General features: G+C 44.5%; 1 protein-coding gene and 1 non-coding gene across 4 annotated transcripts; both read left to right on the forward strand.

The window, feature by feature from the left end:
* On the forward strand, window positions 1-25985 carry Fdft1 (farnesyl-diphosphate farnesyltransferase 1). 3 transcript variants are annotated; one of them, XM_074055291.1, is made up of 8 exons: window positions 1-170; window positions 5991-6088; window positions 7016-7199; window positions 10583-10711; window positions 13275-13466; window positions 18157-18333; window positions 19368-19520; window positions 25465-25985. In XM_074055291.1, exons 1-8 carry the CDS (start codon window positions 93-95, stop codon window positions 25684-25686), a joined length of 1233 nt encoding a protein of 410 aa, XP_073911392.1. In that variant the 5' UTR covers window positions 1-92; the 3' UTR covers window positions 25687-25985. The 3 variants fall into 3 exon arrangements, with proteins under 3 accessions (XP_073911392.1, XP_073911390.1, XP_020012588.1); XM_074055289.1 differs by having other exon boundaries at window positions 3-191; XM_020156999.2 differs by lacking the exon at window positions 1-170 and having other exon boundaries at window positions 5279-6088.
* LOC141416955 (U1 spliceosomal RNA) lies at window positions 21634-21797 on the forward strand. Its single transcript, XR_012441603.1, has one exon. It is a non-coding gene; the product is annotated as a U1 spliceosomal RNA (small nuclear RNA).
* Window positions 25986-27958: the final 1973 nt, after the last annotated feature.

Raw genomic sequence — 27958 nt, forward strand, 5'->3', positions numbered from 1 at the left:
CGCCTGTCACTCAGCTCTAAGCCGGCGTGTGCCCGCCCGACATCCCAGATAGGGGTCGCGGAACCGCACCGCCCGCCGTCGCCGACACCGGGATGGAGTTCGTGAAGTGCCTGGGCCACCCCGAGGAGTTCTACAACCTGCTGCGCTTCCGGATGGGGGGCAAGCAGAAGGTGATACCCAAGATGGACCAGGTGGGCCGAGCATCCCTGCACCCGCTGCCGAGGCCGGGTGGGGGCGCCGGGGGCTCGGTCCGTGACCCCCGCCCCGCGGGCCTGGACGGCCCTGCCCGGGCCGCTGGCTCCAGGGCGCCCCTCGCCCTGTGCCCCGAGAGCCTCGAGAGCCCCGCGGCCTCGCGTCCGCGGGTCCGCGCGCCGACGGGGGCCGGGGGCCGGGGGCCGGGGTCTGCGGCCGTAAAGAGCTGCGCCCCGCGCTTTGGCGCCCGGCTGGATCCCAGCCGCGTGGGAGGCTGAGATCGGAGGACCGCAGCGCGAGGCCGCGCGTGCGAGCGGTGGTCGAGGCTCCCGGCTCCAAAGTCGGCCGGAGCGAAGTGGCCCGGTCCAGCCAGCGGGGCTGCGGGGCTCGGGGCTGCGGGGCTGCGGGGCTGCGGGGCTGCGGGGCTGCGGGGCTCGGGGCTCGGGGCTGCGGGGCTGCGGGGCTCGGGGCTGCGGGGCTCGGGGCTCGGGGCTGCGGGGCTGCGGGGCTCGGGGCTGCGGGGCGCGGCCTGCGTGAGCCTCGCCCCTCCGCCGTAAGCCGCAGTCACGAGCGGCCGCTCGGGCTCTTAGGGCCGGGGCGCCTTCCACCCGGAGACCGCTCGTGCACGCAGCCGGGGGGTGGCGGGCCCACCGGAAACAGAAGTGGCCTGGTTTCCCTCTTTAAAGTCTAGTGTCCTTCAGATGTGGTGTGGCCACTTTAGAACTTTAAGTTACTTTCTTATAGATGCTGGCATTTCTAATTCATACACCTTAAGATTGCTTCAACTTAAAATGCATTTGAATTACGCAATACTTCAAACAAAAATTTAATTGTAACAAACCCCTTGGTGTCTGTCTCAGAGGTTAGCATCTGCTTCATTTTCTTCTTCATAAATTAAATACCCAAACACAACTAAAGCGCTCTCTGCATCTCACACCCTCTGCTGACCCCGTATCAGTGCTCATGGGCGTTTTCATTCAGGCTGGAACTGTGGTGGCTTAGCTCTCTTAATTGCACTGGACAGGACCTGTTCCTCTTGCATGGTGACTTCCTTGCTGGAAGGCTTTTGAAACCTAGATACCAACCTTTCACAGAGATGGTGCCATAGTAACAATTGGCTTATGTTTATTTAGCTCTTATTATGTGTCAAGTACTATTTTAATTCAATTATTATTATTATTTTTTTATTATTTAGAAATCCAGTAACACTTAGAGGAAGCTGGTATTATGTTTCCTATTTTGCAGGGAAGACACCAAGACCCAGAGAGGTAGCTAATTGCCTAAGGTCCAATAGCTGTTAAGTGACAGCTGGACTGTGACCCTCTGAGTCTTTAATGTGAACCACAAAGGCATATTAAACAGCAGACGTCTAGGCCCAGCTAAAAGCTGAACACACTTTTTTTCGATGGATGCAAAGTGGAAAATGCCTACCCTAAACGTTCACAATCTCAATAGAAAACAGGTGTTCAAAAGTAACATACCCTAGCAATCTGAATTAAATTAAATCCTAGTAATCTGAAGTAAATTTTGATTTCAGGGCATTCTAATGAAGTGGAACTGTTTTAGAGGTGAGGGTTTTCAGAACTAAGAGAAAAGTGGTTTGTGAGGTATAGAAACATATAGCCTTAGATTTGACCAGGATCTGTGTGTGGAATGACAAGGAAGCCAACCTGGCTAGAAATAACTGGGGTGGCTTAGAAGTAGAAAGTGTAGGCAAGATGGGGGCTCAGCCAGAAGCGGGGCTGCGTTTGAGTAGATAAAAGTTAGAAGCAGAGCCGTAAGCAGTGTTTTGGGGATTATTTTGCAGGGGAGTGAGAGGAGAGTATATTGGGAGTTAGAATAACCAAATTAGTAATGATAATAGCGTCTACTGACTTACTGTTTGCCAGTACTGTTTGTGGTGGAGTTTGGTAAAACAACGTGTAAGAATACTACTGAACTACTTCAAAAAGGGTAAGTGGTAAATTTTATATCTGTATACCTGACTTTTACAAACAAAAAATTTAGTGACTTAAAGTAACAGCTGTTATTTAGCTCACAAATTCTCTGGGCAGGCTGGGAGTTCTGGTCTGGCCGCCTTGCCTCAATTCTTCAGGGCTTGCTCAGATGGCCAGTTGGCTGTGGTTGGATGCTGGGGTGGTCAGCAGGCTTGGCCTGGGGCTCTCCACATAGACACCCTGATGGCTTGAGCATTTTCAAGCTTCTGTTTGAATCACACTTAAAAATGACAAGAGGTGCTAGGTTCAAGGAATGAGAGAAAGACTTCCTGTTGGTGGGAAAAATCACAAACTTTCGTGACCATTTTTGTAATTTACACGTACTTATAATTAGAGGAAACAAGTAGGAAAATATCTTGTTTTTTTTCTTATGTAACAAAAAAAAAACCGAGGGAAAATGAACCCTCAGCAATATTGAGGGCTGATTATTTCTGTCACAGAAGTATTTGGCTATGGAAATTCAGGGTTCAGCTAATTTGGCTTATATTGAATTTTTAGGACTATATTCACAAATCTAAGGACATTCTGCCACATCCAAAATTGAGTGACATTACTCAGAGGCCACAAAATGAAAGAAGCAGGCCTTTTGTAATCAGATTTGGCTTCTGTCAAGTCTGAGCTCTATTTCTTTTCTTTTAATTTGTTGGCATTTAGTACACTTTTGTGGGTATGGAAGATGTGAGCACTGGGCGGGGAGGGAGGTACTGAGTTCCTTTTTGGTGACCCCTATTATTTATTATTTAACCATTATCTTCTCTTAAGTCTCAGATAAGTCTGATTCCTGCTTCAATGAGAGTAAGTTAGCTGAACAACCTTTAGTAGCTTAACTTCTGAGCCAGTTACTTCATCTGTAAGATGGAGACGCAGGTCACAATACCTTAACCTTCTGGCACTTTAGTGAAGTGGACATGTCTTAGAAGGGAAGGTTTCAGAACTTAAGGGAAAAGTGGTTTGTAAGGTACAGAACTTTGTATCATTAGATTTGGATTGGTGGAGAGGATACTCAGTGAGAAAAAGCTAAAAAGCCATATATGGGACTGAGCAGGAATTGTGTGTGGAACAAGGAAGACAGCTTGGCTGAAGTAAAGGAGGTGCCTGGGTCACCCCCAGTTCTATAAACTGCTGCACTCCAGTCTGAAGACTGGAAAGCTTGCCCTTTCTCCTCTCCCTCTCCCTCCTTTCCTTCCTTTGAGGAGGTGTATGTGGTGGGGTCTTTCTATATAGCCCAGGCTAGCCTCCAACTCAATTCTTCTGCCTTTGCCCCTCTAGTGCAGGGATTACAGGTGTGTACCACCATGCCTTGCTTATGAAAAGTTCTTTTTTTTTCTTCAAAGTTCTGGGGATTGAACTCAGTGCCTTGTGGTTACTAGGTAGGAACTCTACCACTTGAGCCAAACCTCAGCCCAAGTGTTTTTGTTTTTTTCTTAAGAAAGGCTCAAATCACTTGGCAGCAACAACTGGTTTGAATAAAAATTGAGACTTCATTTATCCCACTGGTTATAAATATTCAAATGTTTTGCTGAAGAAATATTAATAATTGGTTATGGGATGCTACGCCACACAATGGGAGTGCGTTTATATTGCATTTTATTGCCCGCTTTCTAAAGCACTAAAAATTGTGAATTCTGCATGTCAGACCATGAAGGTTTCAGGTGCAGTCACCTATAATATCTTCCTTAAAAGTTTAGTAAGGATTAAAGTATTATGTTTGGCATGCAGTAAGTATCTAAAGAGTGATCATTATTAATCTTGTTTAAGTCCAGTTCTGAAGTTTGTGAATTTGTGTCTTTGATCTGAGGCAGGAGCCCCAGTCCTGAGGGCTGAGCCTTGTATTTGTAGGCACTCTACAACCTTCCTCTAAATGCCCTTGAGTCCTGTTTGGCTCACTGGAGACTTCTGAGAGCACACCTGGCCTCAGACAGCAGTAGAAGAAAGCATCCTGAGGCTCTAGGGACAGTCAGCAATAGCCCCAGTCCCACCACTCACATCGGATATCAGGAGTGAGGAGTGTCTTCCTCTACAGTATTCTTTTTGATAATTTCAGGGAACTGTTGTTCAAGGTGAAGTACTGAAACAGGTGACAGGAAAAGAATGATGTGGGCAGGAGCCAGGGATCTGGGTTCTGTAGCTTGCCAACTTCCAGGGATTGGAAAGGAGGGGTCCTTAGCACTCCTTTGGGTCTTCAAGTCCAAAGTGACTGCCTTTATTGAAACTGCTCTCTACACATCAGCTGAAGGTGACAACAGTGGGCAGAGCAGTGAAAGGAGAAGAGATGTGGCCTGGTAATATGGGGTATGTGAGGAGCTGTTACTTGGTTTCTTTTCTTTTCTAGGAAATCTTGTCTTTGCACATTTTGAGAGAAGAGGAGTTGATGAATTGTTTTAAAATAGTATATGAATATATTAATTTACTCATCAAACCTTTACTGGATATTTTTATGTGGTAGGCACCATACTTTACTTATATGGTGTATTTGGTGGCCATTAAATATTAGTGTTTACTAATAATTTTCCTGGAAAAACAATAAAATTCTCAGGATTATGTAATTTTTTAAAAAAAAGTCTCTTTAGACAAAATAATATGCATCCATTTTAGGAAATTTAGGAAATATATACACATAAAAAGGGACATAGTTCATTTGATTCTGGTAAACCTTAAACTGCTCAAAAGGTTTATATAAGAAATACGTGCACACAAACAGCAATTCTTTCTAATATTGTTTGCATTATTAATAAGCCCCCCCACCCCCCAAAAAAGGCATAGTACCTTTTCCATTTCCTAAGGGCAGAGTGAAGTTCAGGAAGCTGTTCACTGCATTTCACTCATTTCAAGGAAGAAGAGAAAAAATCGTTAAAGAACAGCTAGCTTCTAGAGGGTAATAGAGGCCCGGAAGGTGTTAAAGAGACATCAGAGCTGAGCAGTTGTACTTAAAGTGGTAAAGGCAGATTTTATTAAGAGCTATCGTAGTAGTGGTTAAGTGAGCCCAGTCTTAATTACCTATGAGAAGACGTGGGAATTCAAGGAGGGCGGGTGTGGGTGGATGGATGGAAAAGTATAAAGAGGAAACGGCGGGGGGTGGGTGGGGATGGGAAGAGCGGGGAGAGGGGCGCGGGCAGGAAGGAGGGATTCTGGCTCAGCTCCACTAACCGGATTCTTGGTGAAGGCTGGCCAGTGTGATCCTCTGTTTGGGCTGGAGGAGTCTCGCTAAAATTGGGCAATGCAAAGACAGACCCCTAAGAACCAAAGTCCAAGCCTAGTTGGGGAGAGAATTGAGCGAAGCCTGAGTAAAGGCTGGCCTAGGAGAGTCCTAGTCACAGGAAGGAAAAGCACGCAGCTCCTCCAAGGTGCCCCACCTCTCACCGCAGCCTGTGGGATCCCGAGAGTGCGGGGGTAGGGGCAGGCCGCGGGGCGGGGCGGGGCCTGCACGTGTGCCACCCGCCCCCAGGACTCTGCCTGAGCTGCTCCCGCTGCGGTGTACGGAGTCCGTGCAACGCCCCGCCCCTCGGTGGGCGCCTTCCAGCTCTGCTGGGGTCTATGGAGGAAAAGCTCCTGGGCGATTCCCCCATGGCAGTAGCTACCTGTGGCACCAAGGCCATGTCGCTCTTCAAACGCACTTTCGTGCTGAGTCCTGTCACTGCGCCCAGGGGTTCCGGCGGCCCCCCGCGTGGCTGCCCCTTGCCTCCCACTGCCTGGTCCTCCAAGGATTGGTGTCGGCTGCGGAGCCCCGTGGTCGGCTGCCTGCCCCAGCCCCACTCCAGCTCCTCCGCGTCGCCCACCGCCCTGTGTGTTCTCTGCTCGCAGGACTCGCTCAGCAGCAGCTTGAAAACTTGCTACAAGTATCTGAATCAGACCAGTCGCAGCTTCGCAGCTGTTATCCAGGCGCTGGATGGGGAAATGCGGTGAGTGGCAGAGGCCTGCGCTCTGACTTGGGAGGAGACCTCTTCCAGGGGCCGTGGAGTCACTCCAGCTACTTTTTGAGTCACCACTTAGCATTTCAGGCTCCGTGCTGTGGCTTAGGCACAATGTAGCCCCTTCTAAGTGAAGCAGTTTGAGGGGCTGGGGAATGGAAACGCCCATGTGTTTACTTTAGAATGCCCTTCCAGGCACCTGGCCATCTACTAGCGGCCAGTGCTTTGAGAGCAGTGGGGGATGGGAGTGTTTATTAACTTCTGTTAGCCCTGGCAGCTGAACCTGCGTCTGAGCAGGTCAGGCATTTTTCTTGGCTATCATGTGCTGCTTTACATTTTTAGCCTATTAATGTTAATTGTAAGCTGCTTATGTGCAGGCTACACACATGGGTTTGTACTCGTTGCCCTATGTGCAATAGTATACTGAGAAGTTAGATATCTTTAACTTTTGTTATGTACAAAAGGCAATTTCAGTGTAGGCATTTGGCTTGTTTGCCTCTGCTGTTGTACAGTAGCTGAATGTAACTCATTTTGGGAGCAGTAGTGTGACATCCACCTGGTTGGTTTTTAATTAATAAATTATAGAAGTCCATTACTCCCATTTAAGACAGGAAAACTATGTCAATTTCATTAAGCATGTTGTAAGGCCTTGGATGTCCTTTCCTAGTTCTGTAGAGTTAAGTGTGTAGGTGGGTTTAGAAAATACCTTGACACAAATTAGATGTTATCTTACAAAATTAATTAATTTGGGTCTCCCTGTGTAGCCCAGGCTGGCTTCAAACTTTTGATCCTCCTGCCTCAGCCTCTTAAGTGCTGGGATTACAGGTGTGCACCACCATGTCTGGGTCAGATGTTATTTTAAAGTAAGTATCTTTGGATGCTTGTTGCGGTATGTTAATAGCTTTTCCCTTTTCACAGCCATGCAGTATGTATATTTTACCTGGTTCTCCGAGCTCTGGACACTCTGGAAGACGATATGTCCATCAGTGTGGAGAAGAAGATCCCACTGTTGCACAACTTTCACACTTTCCTTTACGAACCAGAATGGCGATTCATGGAGAGCAAGGAGAAGCATCGACAAGTGTTGGAGGACTTCCCCACGGTAGTGGAATTATGAGTCTCTTCTGTGCACACTTGTTTATAGTTGCAGTGTGCTTGTTAGTTAGCCCACATTGCTGTAGAGAAAGGTAAAATGGACAGGCTGAGAGCAGTATGAGGTGATGGTGAGAACTCTGGCACCTGAGACACTCGAGCCACATTGTCTGGGGTGGCATCCCCACCTTACTAGTTTGTGGTTAGTTATATAGCATCTCTGTGCCTCAGTTTCTTCATCTATAAAATAGGGACAGTGATAGTTCCCACCTTATAACATTGTGGGAGTCAGTATAGATCAAGCTTTTAAAACAGTATTAGCTACTATCCTTACTACCAGTATGCTGCTTGAAAGTATGATGTTTATTCCTGCGGAGCAAGGCATTCAGATTTCAGCGTAGGTTGTCAGGCTGGTTCACAATAAGCCTGTTGGCTGCTTAGCACAGCCTGATTGGGCTGAGTCTGGTAGTTTAGGATTGCTGCTCAGCAGGGGTCACAATTTAGGGTGAGGATTGAGAGCAGGGTCATCTTCTGGCACTTGCAGCTGTGTGATCCCAGGTACGTTTCTTACTGCTTTGTGGCTCAGTGTCCTTTTTTTGTGATGTCAGAGCTGTGAGGATTGGATAATTTCATACATATAAAGTACTTAAATTGGGGCTGGGGACGTAGCTCAGTGGTTTAGTGTTTGCCTAGCATGCATGAATGAGGCCCTGGATTAGCTCTTTAGTCCATTCTGGGAGCAAAGTAGATTATAATTAAACCTTGAACCTTAGAGGGTCCCTCAAGTTTGTTATCCATGTGCCTAGATCCCACTTTTTTAGAATTTGCATGTCTTAACTACAAATAAGTATGCTTCCTTATAAAATAAAGGTTTGATTTGCAAAGTCACATGTTCCCTGATAGCCCAAAGAAGCTCTTCTTTTTGTACAATTGCCAGAGTTTTGGAGAACAGTCCTTATAGTGGCTTAGGCAATTGAAACAAATGTAATTATATATCTGAGTGGGGAGGGAGTTGAGTGAAAAGGAGAGTCTGCCCATTATCAAAGAAGGTTTGATAAAGACTCCTTCAGGGTAAGAGCTAAAATCACATTTTCAGTGCCAAAGCCCAAAATATAATGCAGTATGCCATGAATCAGAAGGAGGGGTTTGTGGAGAAGAACCGGGGGGAGGAGTCAGAGCTCTTACCTAGGGAACATGCTGGTACATTGGGTCTCCCGGACACCTGATGACCAGAGAATGGGTTTCCTCTGATTGGACTGGAAATAGTGGACAGTCAGTGGCCAGAAACTTTGAAATTTGAACATTAAATCAATCTTTTCTTGTTTGAAGTAGGAGGCTTAGAAAGTAGTGAGATGCTTTCCTAATGAAAGCAGAGAATTACCCCTTGTAGAGTCAAAGTAAGAAAGTATAGGCTGAATGTCACCTTTTTTGTAGGACTGAGGTTTGAACTCAGGGCTTCCTGCTTGCAAAGCAAGTGCTTAAGCCACGCTTCCAGCCTAGATGTCTCTTTTCTATTAGCCTTGTATGAAGCCTGTGAAGCTGTGTTTTGTATTGAACAAAACAGAGGGCCTTTCAGTGTGTGGCACAACTTGACATAGGAAATTACAGAAAGTAGTAGTGCCCGGCCTTCCAAAGGGGTGAGGTATGTGTGGGCTGATCTAGCTTAGCGCCTCTTTAAGCCCAGCTGCACAATTTAAATGGTTGGCCAATTGCTAGGATGAGTTGTGTAGTCAGCTTTTGACCAGGTCCAAGGCTGGCTGAGCTTGGCCCCACTCACAGTGTCGCTCTTTGACTGAGGCCAGAGAGCTCTCACATTGGAGGCCCTGCTCTAAACGTCCTCATTTTCTAAAGGGTGAGGGGTCCCTGGGGCCATGGGAACAGACTTGCCCAGATCTTAGGCACCTCCCTTTCTAGACCATGCTCTAGGCGCTTGGAATTCCTTGTCCTTGGCATAGTCACAAAGTGATCCAAACTGTGGTATTGGCACAGAGATCCCTGAAGGGTGGAAGAAGCCTTCCTGGCTTGTCTCCTGTGGCAGAGCTTGTGTTCGGAGAATATGTGAACTGGGCAAAGCTTGTGCCTTGCCTTGGGGTCCTGGAAAACACAGAGCTCTTTGTTGTTACTTTCCTGGATATTTTTGTTTTTAGCTTTTGAATTACTTTTTTTTTTTGGTGGTAGTACTGGGGATTATACTCAGGGCCTATACCTTGAGCCACTCCACTAGCCCTTTTTTGTAATGGATTTTTTTTCCTGATAGATAGATCCTGCTGATCTCTGCCTTCTGAGTAGCTAGGATTGCAGGCGTGAACCACCAGCACCCAGCTCCTTTTGGATTACATTCTTTTGCAATAAGTTCCAAAAGGTTGTTGAAGAGGATAGGTCAAATTCAGAAGTAGAAGTGTTTATTTTGGAGTGTTTGTTTTAGGAGACTACGCTGCTCCACCTGCCCTCATTGGCCTGTCCTCTTATAAATAGAACTTGTCTCGCTGAGGAGCTAAAGCTGTGGAAGCAGCAGAGTCCTAGGGAGATTCAGGGATTCCTGTCTGGATAGAGTTGCTATTTTGTTTCAGTCTACCTTAGAAATTAGTTTTTGGCTTTGACTTGGAGCAGCTGTTCTGGAAAGAACAGAGATCTGGAAAGGCTAGATTGATTTTTGTGGGTCTGGGGGACTTCACAGTTGTTGTTCATTGAAGTCCAACATTATTTCAAGCTTCTGATTTGCTGTGGCATTTTGTGTCAGTTGGCACAGCCCTCAGGCCCTTAGATGTAGGTGTTTCCTGAGAAGTTACTTCTAATTTTTCTGTAAACACAGAACAGACCAGGCGAATTCGTACTTGTGGTGGTAATTGGTTGCAGGTATTGTCTGTTAGCTTGGTTGTCTCATAGTATTTCACTTAAGAAGTTTCATGGAGGAAACAGCTGCTGTGGCGCAAGCCTGAAATCCAAGTGACTCATGAGGCTGAGATAGGAAAGTCATGAGTTTGAGGCCAGCCTGGGCAATGTAGCAAGACCTCATCTCGAAAGAAAAAAAAAGTTTCATGGTGTTTTCATGTTGGAGTTTGATAACCTGTGAACACTTCTTTGAACTTTGAATATTTGTGCAGTAATAATAAATTTTAAAAATCATCAATACTACTTTCTCATGTTGAGCTTGTGCTTGAAGGAAAAATATTGGGCAGCAGGCCTGATGTTGAATTGAGTTGTTTAAGAATTTAAAGGTAATGGCTTTAGAGCGAGGGAGATAGTATAGCTTCACAATATGAATTGGGGAAGTGATGATTGGAGTTGACTGATCTCACTGGAGTCTGAACTCTACAAGAGTATAAATTTCTGTTTGGTACTATGTAAGTATATAATTTTATGTGTTCTGTTTTTTTACTGTCTCTATTTCAGATCTCCCTGGAATTTAGAAATCTGGCTGAGAAATATCAAACAGTGATTGCTAACATTTGCCAGAAAATGGGATTTGGTATGGCAGAATTTTTAGTAAATGATATGATCTCCAAACAGGATTGGGACAAGGTCAGTGTCTCTGTCAAATAGGGTCCCTGAGTAGTACCTAAGACAGAGTCGGCAGTACCCTTGGTGAAATGCAAAATGAGGATAAAGCTGTCTACCAGTTCTAGGTTTTCTGGTTTTACCACTCATCTGGATAGGTCGAATGTCTCCTCATAAACACTTAATAGGGGCTTAAAGCTTAATACTCTGTAAGTGAAATTATCCATGCCCTAGAGAGCTCACTTTTAAAGTAGATTTAACTTGTCTCAACGGTACAGGCACTGAATTTAAGAAATTGTTGCTGACTTGCTGTGAAATTGCAGGTAAATGGCCAGATTATTTCATGTAGTATAGAAATGTCAGTAGTTTTTAAATTCTAAAAACTATATTTTTTGTTATTTTCTTCTTTTCTATTAGGAATATTTGTGTATGTGTCCATGCTTTGGTGTCTTGAATCATTTCTAATCCTATCCTAACATATGATGACTTAAACTTATTAGTACATTCATTTGAGATATACCTGTTAGTTAAGGTGTTATGTGTGTTTCCTTAGAAACAAAAAAATAGCTTGTAGGAATGCAAAGGTATTAACTTCTGATTGTAGGCATATTATGCTGAGGGGTGAGCATCTTTCTAATACCTTATTTCTTCCTTTCTCATCATCTTCTTACAGAAATAAGACTTTTGGAGGTTGGGGGATGTAGCTCACTGGTAGACCACTTGCCTAGCATGTGTGAGGCTCTGGGTTCCATCTCCAGTACTGCAAGGGTCAACAAACAAACAAAACACTTAGAGAGGCTTACCAGTTTCCTCATGCCTTCTTTCTGGGAAGGTTCCAGGGGGGTCTGCATGTAGCAGAAAGGGCAAAGAGGCAAGGAAGCAAGAGATTGAACTCCCAGCCTCAAGCCAATTGATTTATTTAATTTTGTGGTGGTCCTGGGGTTTGAAGTCAGTGCTTCACATTTGCTAGGCAGGTGTTCTACCACGTGAGCCACCGCACCAGCCCTTTTTTGTGTTGGATATTTTTGAGATAGGGTCTTGCAAACTGTTTTCCCTGGCTGGCTTAGAACCTTGATCCTCCTGATATACTGAGTAGTTAGGATTACAGGCGTGAGCCACTGGGGCCTGGCAAAAGCCCTTTAAAAGTAAAAGTAATTGTCATTAATACATTTCTGAGGATGGAGCTCTGAAACACAACTCTGCTGTAAGACCTTCCACTAGCACTATTGGACTGGGGATTGCTTCAAACACATGTGCATTCAAAAACCATAGCAACTACAGATGAACACATGTGGGAGCTGAGCTGTGGACCATGGGTAAAGGTGCATGTTGCCTAGGAGGCAGAAGCAGCTGAAAGGGCTCTGAGAACAGATGATACAGCAAATGTAACTTAGAATGGCCAGTTGGCCAGAGTTTGTTCCTGGCCAGCAGCTGTGTGGGATGTAGGCCAGGTTAGGAGTTGGGGGCTGCCATGGAGTGCTCATCTAGACAGAGGGACATAATTGACTGTGGGACCAGACTGAGTATACAAGGTAGGAGTGGAGTGGCTTACCCGCTTTCCACGGGAACTGTGTTTGTGAGACTTAACACACTCATGGAAGCAAAGACATTTTAAATATCTAAGAAGTTTATATATTTTGTGTCTGTAACAGTTAGGTGCTTAGGTTAGGATCTCCAGTGTGAGTCCACACTCTGACCCTTTAAGTTTTGAAACTTCAAAATGTAATGGAGTGGCCTGGGAATATGGCTCCAAAGTCCTGGATTCAATTCCCAGCCCTGCAAAGGGAAACCAGACCAAAAAACTTGATGGGAGTTTCATTGGAGCTGTTAGTTATGCTGTCTAAGTCAACAAATGTGTGATTGGTGCTGGAGTATCAGCACTGATTGTCTAATAGTACCTCCTGCAGTGCACATCTAGTTAGGAAACTTCATTATAGGTTGTTGAATATATGTTCTGAGCAGTTAAAATTGAGTATTTTAAGTATTTTTTTTTCCTTCAACTTTTAGGGAAACAAAACTTAGAGATTTAAGAATTACATTTGTTAGAATGTAATGAGAGAGGACTTTGTTTTTAAGCAAAGTTGTTAAAACCTTACTCTTAATGTCTCCGGGCACCTGCTTTTGCCTTCCTGGCTCCTGACTTCCCAGGTGCATGATCTTGGGCAAGTTAAACGAGTTCTTTGTGCCTCAGTGCCTCACAAGATGTTTGTGTGGAGTGAAAAACTTTTTTTGTAGTGCTGGAGGTTAAACCCAGGTCCTTGCACATGCCAGACAAGCTGTATTCTGCTGAGCTACACCCCAGCTGCATTTGTGTGAGCTGAATATGCAGAATACGCAACAGTCTGAAGAGCTTGGTGGTGGCATTTTGTTCTTAAACACCACATTCCCATCAGCCAGAGAGATCACGGTGTTAAATTTTCAGAGAACAGTCCTGACTTGTAGATGTTTACACATTTGTGTTTTATAATCAAAATGAGATCTTGTATATTGTGTTTGGAACCTGCTATTTTGAAGCTAATGATATTTGGCATTTACATTTCAGTGAAATTTTCATTATTAAAGGACTTTAAAAAATAATCTTTTGCAGTACTGTCACTATGTTGCTGGCCTGGTGGGAATTGGCCTTTCTCAACTGTTCTCGGCCTCAGAGTTTGAAGACCCCATAGTTGGTGAAGATACAGAGCTAGCCAATTCAGTGGCCCTGTTGCTGCAGAAAACAAACATCATTCGTGATTATCTGGAAGACTGCCAAGAAGGAAGAGTGTTTTGGCCTAAAGAGGTAACACATTCAGGGTATTTGGGAAAAAACAAATTTAGTTTGCATGAAAAAAATATCAAACCTTGAGGTTGCAAATGACAGAAATGCAAGCCAAACTACCTGAGGAAATGTTTCAGAATGTATAGAAGGGGTTAGGATTTCTTTTGCTTCCCATATACTGGCTGGATCTAGGGATTCAGACTTTTGTAAATGGATTTGACTCCTTTCTTTCACAGACTTCCTTCAGATGACTGATGGATATAACCCATGTGCACTAGCTTAACCAGAAAGTTCTTAGCAAGGGCTTGGTTCTTAGGGTTTTCTAAGAATCTGTTCCTGTCCTTTTTGATTGGTGGACTTGGATTAGGTTTTTGCTCAGTGCACATAGGATGATTTCTCTAGGAAGAATCCTGTGGCAGTAAGGGGGAGGGGGTGCCGATGTAGTTCAGAGGTGAGAGCATGCCTAGTATGCACAAGCCCTGAGTTTGATCCCCAGCACCACAGAACAAGGGGGTGGGGTGGGGGGAGGGACACTAGATAGAAAAACTACACATGTCCATAAGAGACAAGGGTTGATCTTCGACTTCATTAAACATGAACAGGGAAAAGAAGGGCTTATGACACTGAGGAAAAGCTAAGTAACTTATGGCTATTTGACTGAGTTTACTCCAGCATTTACCTCTTGCTTCCATAAAATGGTTTCCTAAAACCAAAGCTTTTAAAGTCAAAAAAAAGACAGGTGACAAAGTGGGAAAAAATATTTGCCACTTATAAAAGATTGATGTTCCTAATATAAAAAGTACTTACAAAAGTTCAAAAAAAGAGTAGCTACCCTATAGAAGAATAGGCAAGGAGATAAGAGCAGATAGTTCTCAAAAGATTATCAGTCTTACTCCTAGTAAGAAAATGCACCTTTAAACCACCCTGAGCTCAAAGAACAGTTAAGCTTCCCAGGTGATTCCTGAGCACCCAGGATAGAGAAAGGCTCTTGTCTACCCCTCCTTTGGTGACTCCACAGTGGTGCAGAGAGGGGAAGGGGCCACCTTGCAAGTGGAGTCTGAACCTCCTGGCCCAGGCCAGTGCCTTTCTGCCACTCCGCACTGTTCAGACGCAATGTGAGCCAAGTACTGTGACTCCTGGGTACTAGTTCCTGCGCACATGCTGCAGGTCCTGCTCTGGGGATTCTCTGCATCTTTGAAATAGGACAGTTTACCAGTCAAATAGACTTCTTAACCAGCCTTAGTTAATACAGCTTTACAAAGAATAAAGTACCCTGCGATAGCATTTCTCACATCACATGGACAGAAAATCCTGTTTGATAAGATACTTCAAGAAAGACTGGGACAGAGTCACTCAGCTGTTGCTGGCGAAAGTGAACACCAGTACCAAGGAGAGCAACTTAGCAAATGATGATATGCATTGGGCACCAGTGGCTCACACCTGTAATCCTAGCTACTCAGGAGGCAGAGATCAGGAGGATCGTGGTTTGAAGCCAGCCCAGGCAAATAGTTCATGAGACCCTATCTCATTAAAAACCCTTCACAAAATAGGGCTGGTGGAGTAGCTCAAGAGGAAGGCCCCAAGTTCAAGCCCTAGTATCACACACACACACAAAAAAAAAGATATGCAAGGCTATTCATTGTAGCATTGTTTGGAATCGTTACACATCCATCCATAGCAGAATGATTGAATGAACTCTTGACGTACCCATGCAATGGAGTGTAAAAAGAACTATACACTATTCGGGTGTGATCGCCAAGTTAGTGAAGCTGAAAAAGCAAGGCACAGACCACTGCCATTTAAATTGAAGATAACCCAGAGGTGGAGTGCTTGCCTAGCATACATGAGGCCATGGGTTCAATCCCAGCACCACAAAAAAAGGTAATTATGTTGTGAAAAATATTAGTATTTCTGAACTGAAACTATTGTATAAACTTTGTAAAGCTAACAGTTAATTGTATTCACATCATTAGTATGTTACTGTAATTTATAATAAATTTGTATGATTATATGCACTGATTATATGATTATATATATTCCTGAAACACTTGGAATTTTATTTTTTGGCAGTATTGTACTGGAGTTTGAAGTTAGAGCTTTGTTCTTACTAGGCAGATGCTGTAACACTTGAGCCATGCCTACAGCCCTTGTTTTCAGATTTTTGAGACACTGTAGCTCAGACTAGCCTCAGAACTATGATACTCTTATATCAGCCTCCAGGTGCAGGGATTACAGGTGTGCAGTACCATGCCTGGCACCCTTGGAATCTTTGTGCTAGGAGTCTCTACATAATGCTTGACTGTGAGCCTCTGTATAGCCTCAGGGTAGGGAAACTGGTTGCTAAGGGGAACAGCCTTATGACAAAGAAGGTGGAGCTTCAGTGTGCCTGATGCACAGGAGGTAGATTCTTTTAAGAACAATTCTGGGGTAAGAGGTGAAAGAGGGGTTGTGGAGTAGGGAGTTGCCAAAGATTGAGTTGATCACCCATATCCAGTGATTTAATCAATCGTGCTTTTATAGTAAGGCCTCCATGAAAACCCTGAGAATACAGGACTCAGCTTCTGGATAGGTGAATAAGTGGAGGTGCCTGGACAGGGTAGGGAGTGCTGCCCAAACATCTGTCTGTCTGCATCCTTTATAATAAACCTTTATAATAAATGGTTAAGCCTAAGTCAAGTGTTTTCTGAGCTCTGTGAGCTGCTCTAACAGGTTAGTCAAGCCCTGAGGAAGGGTCATGGAAACCCCAGTTTATAGCTGGTCAGTCAGAAGTATAGGTGACAGCTTGCTACTTACAGCAGACATCTTGGTGGTGGTTGGGGGGGGGTGGAAATGGTGCATCCTTGTAGGATCTTGTAGGATTGAGCCCTGAACCTGTGGGTTCTAACACTGTCTCCTATTGAATTGTGTTATAGTACACCCAGTGAACTTTTTTTTTTTTTTTTTTTAACAGTACTGGGATTTGAACTTGGGTCCTCTCACTTGCTAGTCAGGGCTCTACCATTGGAAGCATGCCTCTTGCCTTTTTTCTTTTAGATAAGAGTCTTGCTGTCATCCTGCCTGTGACCGCCCATAGAGCCGGGCTCACAGTTGTGAGTCGCCATGCCTTACCTGATTTGGTGAGATGGAGTCTCCCTAACTTTTTGCCTGGGCTTGCCTCCACCCGTGATCCTCATGATCTCCAACTCCTGAGTAGCTGAGATTACAGGTGTGAGGACCCTTTGCCCAGCTTGGAAGGCAGCTATGCTCACCACTATACCACCAATGCTAGCTTGGAACAATATTTGTCATATGTCAATAATTGTTGAAGCCAGATGGTTGGTACAGGTTTCATTAAGTATTTTTCTCTAGGTTCTGCGGAACAGTCCTATACCACCAACTGGGTAGATTTAGGTGTAAATTAAAAATGGATGAAAAATTTGACTTTCAATAGAACACCCTAATCCTGTTAAAAGTTATAGTGAGCATCATTCTTAGGAAGCTTAAGTACTCCCCAAGAATACTAGCTTCAGAAAGCCCTTGAGAAATCTTTACTCCCATTTCCTGTGTGGGGAACAGGAAATGTTTCTCCCTTTCCCCCTATTTCCCCCTACTTTATCCTGTTACACTAAAAGAAATCCTTGTTAAAATTTAAAAAAAAGAAAAGAAAACCCTTGAATATTAAAGATCATCAAACCAGGTTGGGCATGGTGGTGCATATCTGTAATCCCAGCTGCTTGGGAGGCTAGAGGATCAAGAATTTGACCCCATCCTGTGCTACATGGCAAATTCAAGGCAGTCAGTTACATGGTGAGACCCTATCTCAAAAGCCAAAAATACATACATAAATCATCAAACCAGTCATATTGTCGGCATTGAAGATATTACTTATTTTACTTCCAAGTTACTGAGATCCAGAGAGGTGATGTTCTTGGAACGTACACCCACTTGTTTCCTCTTAGTATGTTCCTTAATAGCATTTTATCACAATTGGAACTGAGGTATTAATCATGAAGTATATTGAGGCCTGGGCATCTTGAAATTTTATTTTTATTGGGGTTTGAACTCAGGGCCTTCCTCTTGAGCTACTCCACCAGCCCTATTTTTTGAAGGGTTTTTTGAGATAGGGTCTCGTGAACTACCTTGAGCCACTCTAGCAGTCCTTTTTTGTGATGGATGTTTTTGAGATAGGATCTCATGAATTATTTGCCTGGGCTGGCTTCAAACTTTGGTCCTCCTGATCGCTGCTTCCTGAGTAGCTAGGATTATAGGCGTGAGCCACTGGCACTGGCTCTTGAGAATTTTTAATGTTTCCTTGCTTGAAAATCTGCTGTAGCAGATTATGTCTATAGCTGGGTTTTTTATTTGTTTTTTTAGAAGTAATCTAGCAGGTCTCTGTAGCCTGAGGTCATAAGGTATGCCTTAGTGCATGTTGCACTAATTGTTTGTAAGGGACACCTTCCCAGGTCCCTAACTCACTCCGGTGCTGTGACCAGACCTTGATGGGGAGTCATAAATGGCTATTGCATGGTACTTAAAACAGGCTCTGTCTTGGTGAACCATGAGTCAACAACCAAGAGATGTACTATGTGTGGCAGAACCTTTTGCTGTGCTAGGGGTGGAACCCAGGGCCTCATTCACGTTGAGCCACACCTCAGCCTCCACATACCTCTCTCGATGTCTTAAGTTCTCCTGCACACGCATTGACTTGTTTTTGTCCTTCTTTCTTGGCTAGGTTTGGGGCAGATACGTGAAGAAGCTGGGGGATTTTGCCAAGCCAGAGAATGTTGATGTAGCCGTGCAGTGCATGAATGAACTCATAACCAGTGCTCTGAGCCACATCCCTGATGTCATTACCTACCTGTCCAGACTCCGGAACCAGACTGTGTTTAACTTCTGTGCTATTCCGCAGGTGGGGAGTGGACTCTGTTGGTCTGTGGGAAATGGACTGAAGGAGTGGTGCTGGGGATGGTGGTAAAAGAGTATAGTGACTGTTTTGCTCTGCTGTGTTTAGGGACATGGTTCCTTAAAAAGATGACTGTAGAGTTATTTTTCTGGGGAGCAGGCAGTGATTCACAACACCCTCTTTGCCTCCCCAGCATTGTACTCAACTCGGGTTTAAGGTTGTCAGTTCCAGAACCTTCCTTCTGGATCTACTCTTTTCCTGTCACCTGTTCTAAAGTAGCTTGATCTTTATGCTCACAGTTAAATCAAAGGCTTCAGTCTGAATGGTGGGGAGTGCAGGTGAAACCTTTTGTGTGGTTGTTATTAAAAGTCTTCATTAAATTATTAAATTATTTAGTACCTTAATTAATAATAATAACTTAATTAAATTATTTGTCTTTTCCTGGACTTGGGATCACACAGCTTGATCCTGTAGAGCTAGCTCTTCAATTTTTCTAGGTGCTTATACCTGCTAATTGGTCTTACCAGTTATTTTGGTTATTAACTCTAACAGGTGAAGAAAGTCATAGGGTTTAACTGAGCAGCTTTAGGTGAAAGAACCAAAATCGTATGCCTGTGTTGGGTTTCCATTTCTCCTACGAGAGTTTACCTTGGAGCACAGGAAATCCTCTCCCCTTACGTTGCTTTCCTCTCATTTTTTTAGTATGTGATGATTTTATTAATTGTAGGCAAATAACTAAACTAGAGTTTTTCCAGAAATTTTGAAATAATGTCTTTTAGGTGTAGCATGGAGAATGTTGGATTTACTTGGGTGTGTGTTTTTCCAAATAAAATAAAACTTCTGTGGTAAAGGTCAGAATAATTTGATTTTGCAAAGACACATAGCTGTTGTTGAGAAAGAGAGGTGAATGGACACGCCTTCCTCTTGGTCAGTTATTTGGCTTTCTGGCGGTTGCACACTGCATCTTCTCATGATGATGATTGCTTGCAGCTCCATTGCTGACTTGCTTGTGAATTTTCCCTTCTCCTTGTCATCTGTAGGTAATGGCCATTGCTACCTTGGCTGCCTGTTACAATAACCAGCAGGTGTTCAAAGGAGTCGTGAAGATCCGGAAGGGGCAAGCGGTTACCCTAATGATGGATGCAACCAACATGCCAGCTGTCAAAGCTATAATATATCAGTATATGGAAGAGGTGGGTTTTTGTTTAACTTTGTGTATCATCTGTAGCTACTTTAATGCTGTGAATGGTATTATTTAAACAGGCCATATTTGGAGATTAGATGATCCTAACAACTCACTATGCTGTGATCTGAAGAGACCAGTGTTGACATCCTTCGTTAGGAGAAGAGCATGTGCACGGGAGCCGGGCTGAGCTCTGTAGAACCTGGTGAGAGCAGATTAATGAAGTGAGGCTATGGGCTGGAGCTTCTAGGAGCAATGATGTGAGCTGGGAGATGCCGTTAGAGGCCAAGCAAGTAAGCTAGCACAGTACGTGCTAAGTGGATCCCAGACTCCAGACCTCACATTCTAACACCTGGTCCACTGTATTCCATCCCATCACAGGCCTCACTTGAAAAATGCTGAGTAGGGAATTTGGGCAAAGGAAAACCATCAAGTCACAATCATTTCTGAGTTTCCTTCTAGGAATCTTATTTCAAACATCAGAACTACTCTGTAAAACGAAACATACCTGGTCAAGCCAGATCACCAACCATAGAGGCTAACAGGTGACAAGATTCACAGTTTTCTCTTAGAGGATAGACCTCTCCATAACCTCTAGGCCCTAGAGCAGTGGTTCTTAATTGGAGATTACTTGTCTTCATCCTCCTAGAGGACATTGGGCAATATCTGGAGATGTTTTTATTGTCATGTCTGATTGAGAGAGGTTGGAGATAATGCTGTGGTCCTTAGATGGAAATACTACAGAAGTTCTAAGAAAACACAAGAGGGGATAGGCATGGTAGTCCCCATCTGTAATCCCAGCTACTTGGGATTGTGGTTAGAGGCCATACTGGGTAAAACGTTAGTGAGAACCTATCTCCACAAAGAAGGCAGGTGTGGTGGCTCATAGCTATAATCACAGTGGAAGGCTTAGGTAGGAGGTCCAATGCTTGTCCCAGGCCAAAAAAAAAGTAAGACCATATCCAAAAAATAGCTAAAAGCAAAAAAGACTGGGGGCGTGGCTCAACTGGTAGAGTACCTGTCTACTAAACACAAGGCCCTGAGTTCAATCCTCAGTACTGCCGGAAAAGGGAAAAAAAATAGAAGAAAGAACCCCCTCTTCTACTTAGTCCTGAATTCTTCCCCAGAACCCCCTCTTCTACTTAGTCCTGAATTCTTCCCCAGAGACAACTGCTGCCAATGGTTTTTTTGTGGACTTCCACTTCCTCTGCTGTGCCTTGCAAAAATATCTATTGGTCCCTTGATAGAAAGCTTGCAGACCTGTGATGCAGGGCATCATGTTACGACAGTGTTTTCCCCTAAGCAGAATTCTTAAAATAATTCTCTCCTGCTGTCTGTTACACATTGCACATTCTCCTTGTGTTTCTTCTTCCTCCACCTGACAAGTTTTAGACACCAGCATTTCTACCAGAAGCACCTGTGTGTGTGTGTGGCGGGGGGAATCTTAAGAGGAGACCAGATCTTAAAAATAAGATAAAATAAAATTCCTTCAGTAACTAGGTGAACATATTCAGCTGTTGACCAAAAGCCTTCCACTGGTGACTTGGTGGTCCTCATTCAGCCTCTGCTGTTTCGGTTGGACCTGGCAGAGCAACCGAGTAGGCTGCTATCAGGTCTCACACCAAGGGATGAGCCACAAGGTAGACCCATGTCTGTCCACCTCCAGCGCCTGTGACCCTTTCTCACCAGAATTGTGCCACGCAAGACCGTTTCCTCACTCTGTGTAAGTTAGCATGTGGGTCACAGACTATTTCCAGCCAGTGTTTTTATTCTGATCACTGATCTCAGGAAACCATAAGCCTCGAATGATTAAAGGTCATGTTTATTTTGACTGTTGGAATGAAATTCTGCTTCTGATTCATAGCTTGCTCAAGGGCAAGGGCAGGCACACCAGAGTTGACTGGCTCTTTACTTTTGCAAATACATTTTTATTGGAATTCAGCCATATCCATTTGTTTATCATCTGTGGTTGCTTTTGCAATTTTAGGGCAGAGTTGAGTAGCTGTGACCCGAGGGTGTCTCAGAAAACTATTTTTTGGCCCCTTAGTAGAAGGCTCTCTGCCCTCTGATCTGGGGCATTGGTTATTTTGTTTGAAGTTACTCTAGTTAAAATCAACATTAAGATACTTACCTGGCAGGGGAGATACCATGATCATGAAGGTGGTTTTCCCAGGGCGAGGCTTATCTATTGCACTCCGGATGTACTGACCCCTGTGATTTCCCCAAATGTGGGAAACTCGACTGCATAATTTGTGGTAGTGGGGGACTGCGTTTGCGCTGTTCCCTGGGACAAAAAAATCAACATTAAGGACATTTTACAAGTGAAGTTTGAAGTGGAGACTGACTTGAAGTCTCCAGGTGGCCTGACTGCTGCTGTCAGGTGCTAGACAGAACTGGTCCTGTTTCTCCTTCCTGAACCAGTTTTCTTGTGGTAAGTCTCTGGCCTGCCTGGTGGTGCAGTGAGAGTGCATGTGAGAGAGAGCTCACGGAGGTCTCCCGTCAGCCCAAGCAGCAAGCGAGGAGGCAGAGCAAAGGCTCTCGTCCATACCTGGAGCAGCCTTGGTTCAAACCAGCCGCACACCTGTTACCCAGGGAGATCAGCCCACTATTTTGGGGTGTGTTTGGAGTAGAAGAAATGTGTAGGCAAACACCCAAAAATTTTAATTCCCCCTATTGCCTAAGTGGATTCCTCAGGAAGGCCATCTTGTTAAGTCCCTGTAACTGTCTGTCTTACACACTCCCTGTGGCTACTCGAGGGCATTGCCTGGTTCTTGGAGCTGAGCCCTTTTCAAGGTACAAATTGGCACTTGGGCGGTGGGTGCATTAGGGTTTTGCTTACTGAAGTGAACTGGTGATGGCCTCCTAATTAGAAATCTGATAAGTAATTTCTGTTTTAAATCTTCCTCGACCCATCTGTGTTATTTGATACAGGAAGTTCTTCTTTCCCTCTGGGCTTACGTGAGCTCTTGTCTCCTGTTTAACCTCTTGCCTCTGCCCGTGCCTGCACTTTGTCCCTCTCCATCTGCTCCATCAGTGCTGTATTGCCTTGCACTGTTTTGATTTTCACTTTTCCCTCTTGTGACATGGATGTTTTCTGGCCCCTGTCATCTGCTGCAGCTGCCACTTTGACCTTGTGCACATCGCTCCTGCCTCAGTTACCCAGCATGAGCAGTGGGGCATGAACTTTAATTTTGCTGTTAATGACATTGCCATCTGCCTATTCATGGAATCCTGGGGACATTCTGGAGTGCTTTCTTCTCCCCAACCCTACATGAAAGCGGTTCCCATTCTAGCCTCATCTAACTTTATGCTTTCTCTTATCTTCTGACCCAGAAATTACAGGACTTTTAGTCTATAGAAATAGCCAGAAAATGTGCAAGGATGTCTGTATGCTGAAGCATTTTGTTCTGAACCCTACTTGGGAGAAATGTTAGCTTTGTTTTTCCCTATAGTGAAATTCCCAAGGGAATTAATTTACAAAGAGAAAGTTTGTTTTGGGTTACAGTTTTGGAGTTCCAGTTCATGACTGATAGGCCCCATTATTTTGGGCCTGTGGCAAGGCAGCACATCATAGTAGGAGTTCATGGCAGAGTTAACCCCTTCTATCCTGAGCCAGTGAGCAATAAAGAGGAAGAGACCAGGCCTGTAATTCCCTGCAAGGGCATACCTGCATGACCTAAGGATGCCCTACTAGGCTCCAACTCCTACAGCTTCTACCACCTCCCAGTAGCACTACTGTGGGGACCAAGCCTTTAACACATGGGCCTGTGGAGGATGCTCAACATCTAAGCTATTGCAGTAGAGAATTCATTAAATTATAAGGAGCTGTGTTTCAAAATTTTTTTTAGGTCCTAGCATTGAAAATGTCAGTAAAAAATTATGAGTAAAAAGTCAAATTATAGAAAAATGGTTATATCCTATTTTTAAAAATTGTATATATGTAAGCTGGATGTGGTGGTGCACACTTGTAATCCCAGCACTCAGGCAGAGGCTGATCAGGAAGATCATAAGTTCAGGGCCAGCCTGGGGTACCTATAGAGACCTTGCCTCACGAAACAAAAAAGTTAAAAAAAATTTAAAAATGGTATGTTTTATGTATAGTACCTATTTATGTATGTTGATATGTAATTTGGATAATACTTCACATATGGGACATTGTATACATTCATATATGTGGCTTTTATGGGCATAGCAAGAGGTCTGAAAGTAACTGCAGTGGCCCATGAGGAGGAAGAGTGGGGAAGTTTGGTTTGTTAGTTTACTTCTGTTCTGCTGTTACTACAGGCAGAATTTCGTTAGCTAAAATACTTTTGGAGCTGGGTGTAGTGGTGCTGGTAACCTAAGTACTCAGAAGGCTGGAGGCAACAGGATTGGGAGTTTGAGGTCAATATAACCCTGTCTACAGAAAGAAAATATTTTAAAATGACGTTCAAGAAGAAAATGTAGTGTCATCTCACCTGAGTTTTGTTCTCTAGATGTCCTTTGTAGCATAATACGAGACATTAGTTATCATTAACATGTTACTGTGGCCATAATTTCCTTACATTCCAGCTGTGTTTTTTGGGGGGAAGGTGGCAAGAATGTAAGATATCTTTGTGGAGAAAATACTGATTGTATAATGAAAATTTGGGGTAAAAACTCACTAAATTTTGGTGGGGGTGGGGAGAGTCTTGTTATGTAGACAGTCTGTCCTTAAACTCACAATCGTCCTGCCTTAGCCACCTGAGTGTGCCACAGCCCCTGGCTAAAAATTTATTTCCAAATGCTCTGTTCTCTCTACCCTGTGCCCCAGCCCTGGCTCAGCTCATTATTTCCTGCCATTAACCTCTTAACCTGGCTTGTGAGTTTGGTTCGGTACTCCTGTGTGCCAGGCACAGTGCTAGGCTGGAGATGAAAAGGTAAATGAGACAGGTATAACTTCATTAGGGAGACCTGTACCACTCTGTACCAGTAGCTTGTCTCCATGTAGTAGAATGGTTCTTCGCCCAGCATGGAGGTTAGAGCCAGTGGATGGGAGTGGAGCATTTCAGAAGGCATGGTGGGAGAAGAGAAAGGGGAAGTGTGCGGTGGCCTGTGCATCTGGAGAGTGTCGTGAAGGAGCAGCTGCTCTGTGTTTGAGAGAGGGCCGCTCTGGTTATTGAGAACAGGTTTTAGTTTTTATTTATTTATTTTTTTGGTAGTACTGGGGTTTGAACTCAGAGCCTTATACTTGCCAGGCAGGTGCTCTACCACTTGAACCATGTCCCCAGCACGGAGCACAGGTTTTAAATTTCTCTGGTGACAGTGTGAACAGGTGAGTGAATTTAAGGCTCAGGTATAGAGGCAGGGACTCAGTTTGATGGCTGGGATAGTTTAGAGGAGAGTCACTAAACTCCTGACCTTGGCTGATCAGAGCAGGGATGTAGGGGAGAGTGGGACTCTGAAAAGGTTTTGGAGGTTCTTGCAGGGGCTCTGGAGGTGGGGAGTCCAGGCAGGATTCCAGGATGAGCCTTGGGTCTCCCTGCTTCTCTGGCCCGGATCATATGTTGAATCTCATTTCCCTAAGTGGCTTTTGCCCAGTCTTTCTGGGATCCTTCCTTTCTCCATACTGCTCTGGTCAGCCTGGTTGAACCATGGCAACATATACTGGGCACCTACCATGTGCCTGGCACCACAAGGCGTTGGAGATCTGAAGATGAAGTGAACATGGAGCAGCTGCTGCTCTTGAGGCTCCTGGTGGCTCCCAGATACAGCATTGCACAGTGGGGCCCTGGCTTAGTAGGACAGGCCTGGTTGATGTCCCTGCCTTATCAGCAGAGTGACGTTACTCAGGTTACTTCAATGTTCTGAACCTGGTTCCTCACTGGTGAGATGGGCTGAAGAATGTGCTTGTTACAGATTGTTAAAGTAACCATGGAAAACGTTTATGAAGCACCCGCTCCGCAGCACTGACTGGTCTTTCCTTTCTTTAACAGATTTATCACAGAATCCCCAACTCGGACCCATCTTCTAGTAAAACAAGGCAAATCATCTCCACGATCAGGACACAGAATCTTCCCAACTGTCAGATGATCTCCCGAAGCCACTATTCCCCCATCTACCTGTCCTTTGTCATGCTCTTGGCTGCCCTGAGCTGGCAGTACCTGAGCACCCTGTCCCAGGTCACAGAAGACTATGTCCAGACTGGAGAACACTGACTTGAATTTGTCTGGAAGCTGAAATTCACATGAAACAGATTTACCTTTTCTTCAAGGATATTGCCTTCCCTTTATTTTTTTCCTGCTATTTTAATTCCTCAAAGAACTCAGCACTTCGACGTTTAGAAACTGTGAAACGCACTTGAGAAGAATGTGATACTTCACTTGAGGTGAAGTGGCTGCATGTGGGCACCGTGGCAAGTTCGTAAGTGTGAACCCTGGGAATGATAATTAAATGTACTTAATTTGAAGCAATCTTTAAATACCTATCATAGAAAATGAAGTGAATATTCCTTCCATCTGGTTCCTGTTTTTCTCGTTTCATTTTCTTTGGTAAATATACATGCTTATTGTCCTAGGTAATATTTGCATGCTTCCTAAGAAGACAGACTTAAGCTGGGCGCCTATAGTCGTAGCTGCTTGGGCTGCTGAGATTGGGAGGACTGAGGTTTGAGGCCAGCCCAGGCAAACAGTTTACGAGACACCCATCTCCAAAATACCCAGAGCAAAATGAGCTGGAGGTGTGGCTCAATTGGTAGAGCAGCTGTAGTAGAGCTGCTTTGCAAATGCGAAACAGTTCAAACACCAGTCCCACAAAAAAAAAAATAATAATAATACAGACTTGTAGGAATGTTCTGGCAGTGTTTCCTCAAAGGAAGCCTAACTTGCTTTCAGAGCCTCTGGTAAGGACCGATGCTTTTGAGAAGGTGTTTATAATAAGCTGTAATGACTGATTTATCAAGTGCAGTTCACCAGAAAGCCCACTTGGCCTGGGGTGGATGGAGTTAGTAATTGAGGGATCACATTTTTTCCCCCAGCTTTTCTCTTTTTGTTCATTTCCGGCATATTCATTGAAGTCTCAAGAAGGGCAAAAGATGTTTTCTGGTGATTGGCTAGAAGGTCAGATTAATCCTAGCTGAATTTTCCTACCAGAATGGTTTCACCTCAGCACAAATGGAGTTTGAGACACACTCTTCCCCATGAGCAAGGGGGACATGGCACCTGTTCAGGGTGTCTGAAAAAGATTGACCAATGTTGTAGGCATCAACATTGTAGATGCCATTAAATGCCCTAGGTCTGTTTCCTGCTATAACAAAACCTGAGGGTCGTACTTTACAAAGAAAAGAGGTCACAGTTTGGAGGCTGAAAGTCTTTAAGATCAGGTAGCCCCATGTGTTTGGCCTCTGGGGACCTTGTGAAGGATGGCATGACAATGGTCACAGCTGCAGGACAGATCACAAGGCAGGAAGCAGGAAGGATTCAGAGTCAGGCTTGTTCTTTTCACAATAGCTTGGTCTCTGGAGAGAGGACTCATGAAGCCCAGCATTAATCCCTTCTGAGGACAATGACTTTGTCCTTGCATTAGGCCTCACTTCTCAAAGGTCCTACCACCTCCACACTGGGTATCAAGCTTCCAGCACATGAACCTTTAGGACACACACTCAGAACCTCGTGTCCTGGTTTCTTCAGTCTGTTGTGCAGGGTGTCTTATCCTTGACTTGAGGGCTTTTCCCAGAAGTAATGCTGGATTTGCACTGTTAAACATGAACCCGTGGATTTTCCTACTGTGAGAAAATTGGGTTGGTTTGGATCTGTGGAGACTTCACTGAATGGGTTCCCATGCAGAAGCTAGACAAGGTAATTGCCAGAGTACAACTGGCTGTAAGTCAGACTCAACAGTATTCTCCAAGTAATTTAAACACCAAAATTCAACTTGGGGTTTCAAGGAGGTTTGTTACAAATTTGGGTAGTTGAAATTTAGATTTAGGCATGAGCTTTGGTCCGAGCCTTCCTTATTTCTGATCTGCTGCCTGGGGGCACCTGTGCTGTGAGGCTCCATCAGCCACAAGCTCTGTAAATTGTTCTCACCGACTTGCACAAAAGCCTCAGCTCTAGCTCTGGCAAGTATTGTTTCCCTTCTGAGTATCTTCTCTCTAGGGTTGTCCAGTATACCCAGTTAAATTTCAAATAAAGGGTTTGTTAGTATAATTATACCCCAATATTGCACAGAACATATACTAAGAAGTACTTGCTTGTCTGAAACTCAAATTTAACTTGGTAGTCTACATTTCTATTTGCTAAATCTGGTACCTACCCTCTATTTTTTGTGGTACTGGTGTTTGAACTGAGAACCTCGTGCTTGGTAGGCAGGCAAGCTACCACTTGAACCACTTGGCCAGCCCTTTTCTTGTGCTGGGTATTTTTGAGGTAGGGTCTCCTGCTGAACTGTTTGCCCAGGCTGGCTTTGAACTGTGAGCCTCTTGATTTCTGC

The sequence above is a fragment of the Castor canadensis genome, chromosome 14 (genome assembly GCF_047511655.1).
Source record: "Castor canadensis chromosome 14, mCasCan1.hap1v2, whole genome shotgun sequence".
Lineage (NCBI taxonomy): Eukaryota > Metazoa > Chordata > Mammalia > Rodentia > Castoridae > Castor > Castor canadensis.

Excerpts from the sequence above, each read along its gene's own strand:
- Fdft1 (XM_020156999.2), top strand. The coding sequence starts at position 5,724 with ATGGAGGAAAAGCTCCTGGGCGATTCCCCCATGGCAGTAGCTACCTGT. Across the intron at positions 6,089-7,015 it reads GCGCTGGATGGGGAAATGCG|CCATGCAGTATGTATATTTT; the intron begins GTGAGTGGCAGA and ends CCCTTTTCACAG. Across the intron at positions 10,712-13,274 it reads CCAAACAGGATTGGGACAAG|TACTGTCACTATGTTGCTGG; the intron begins GTCAGTGTCTCT and ends AATCTTTTGCAG.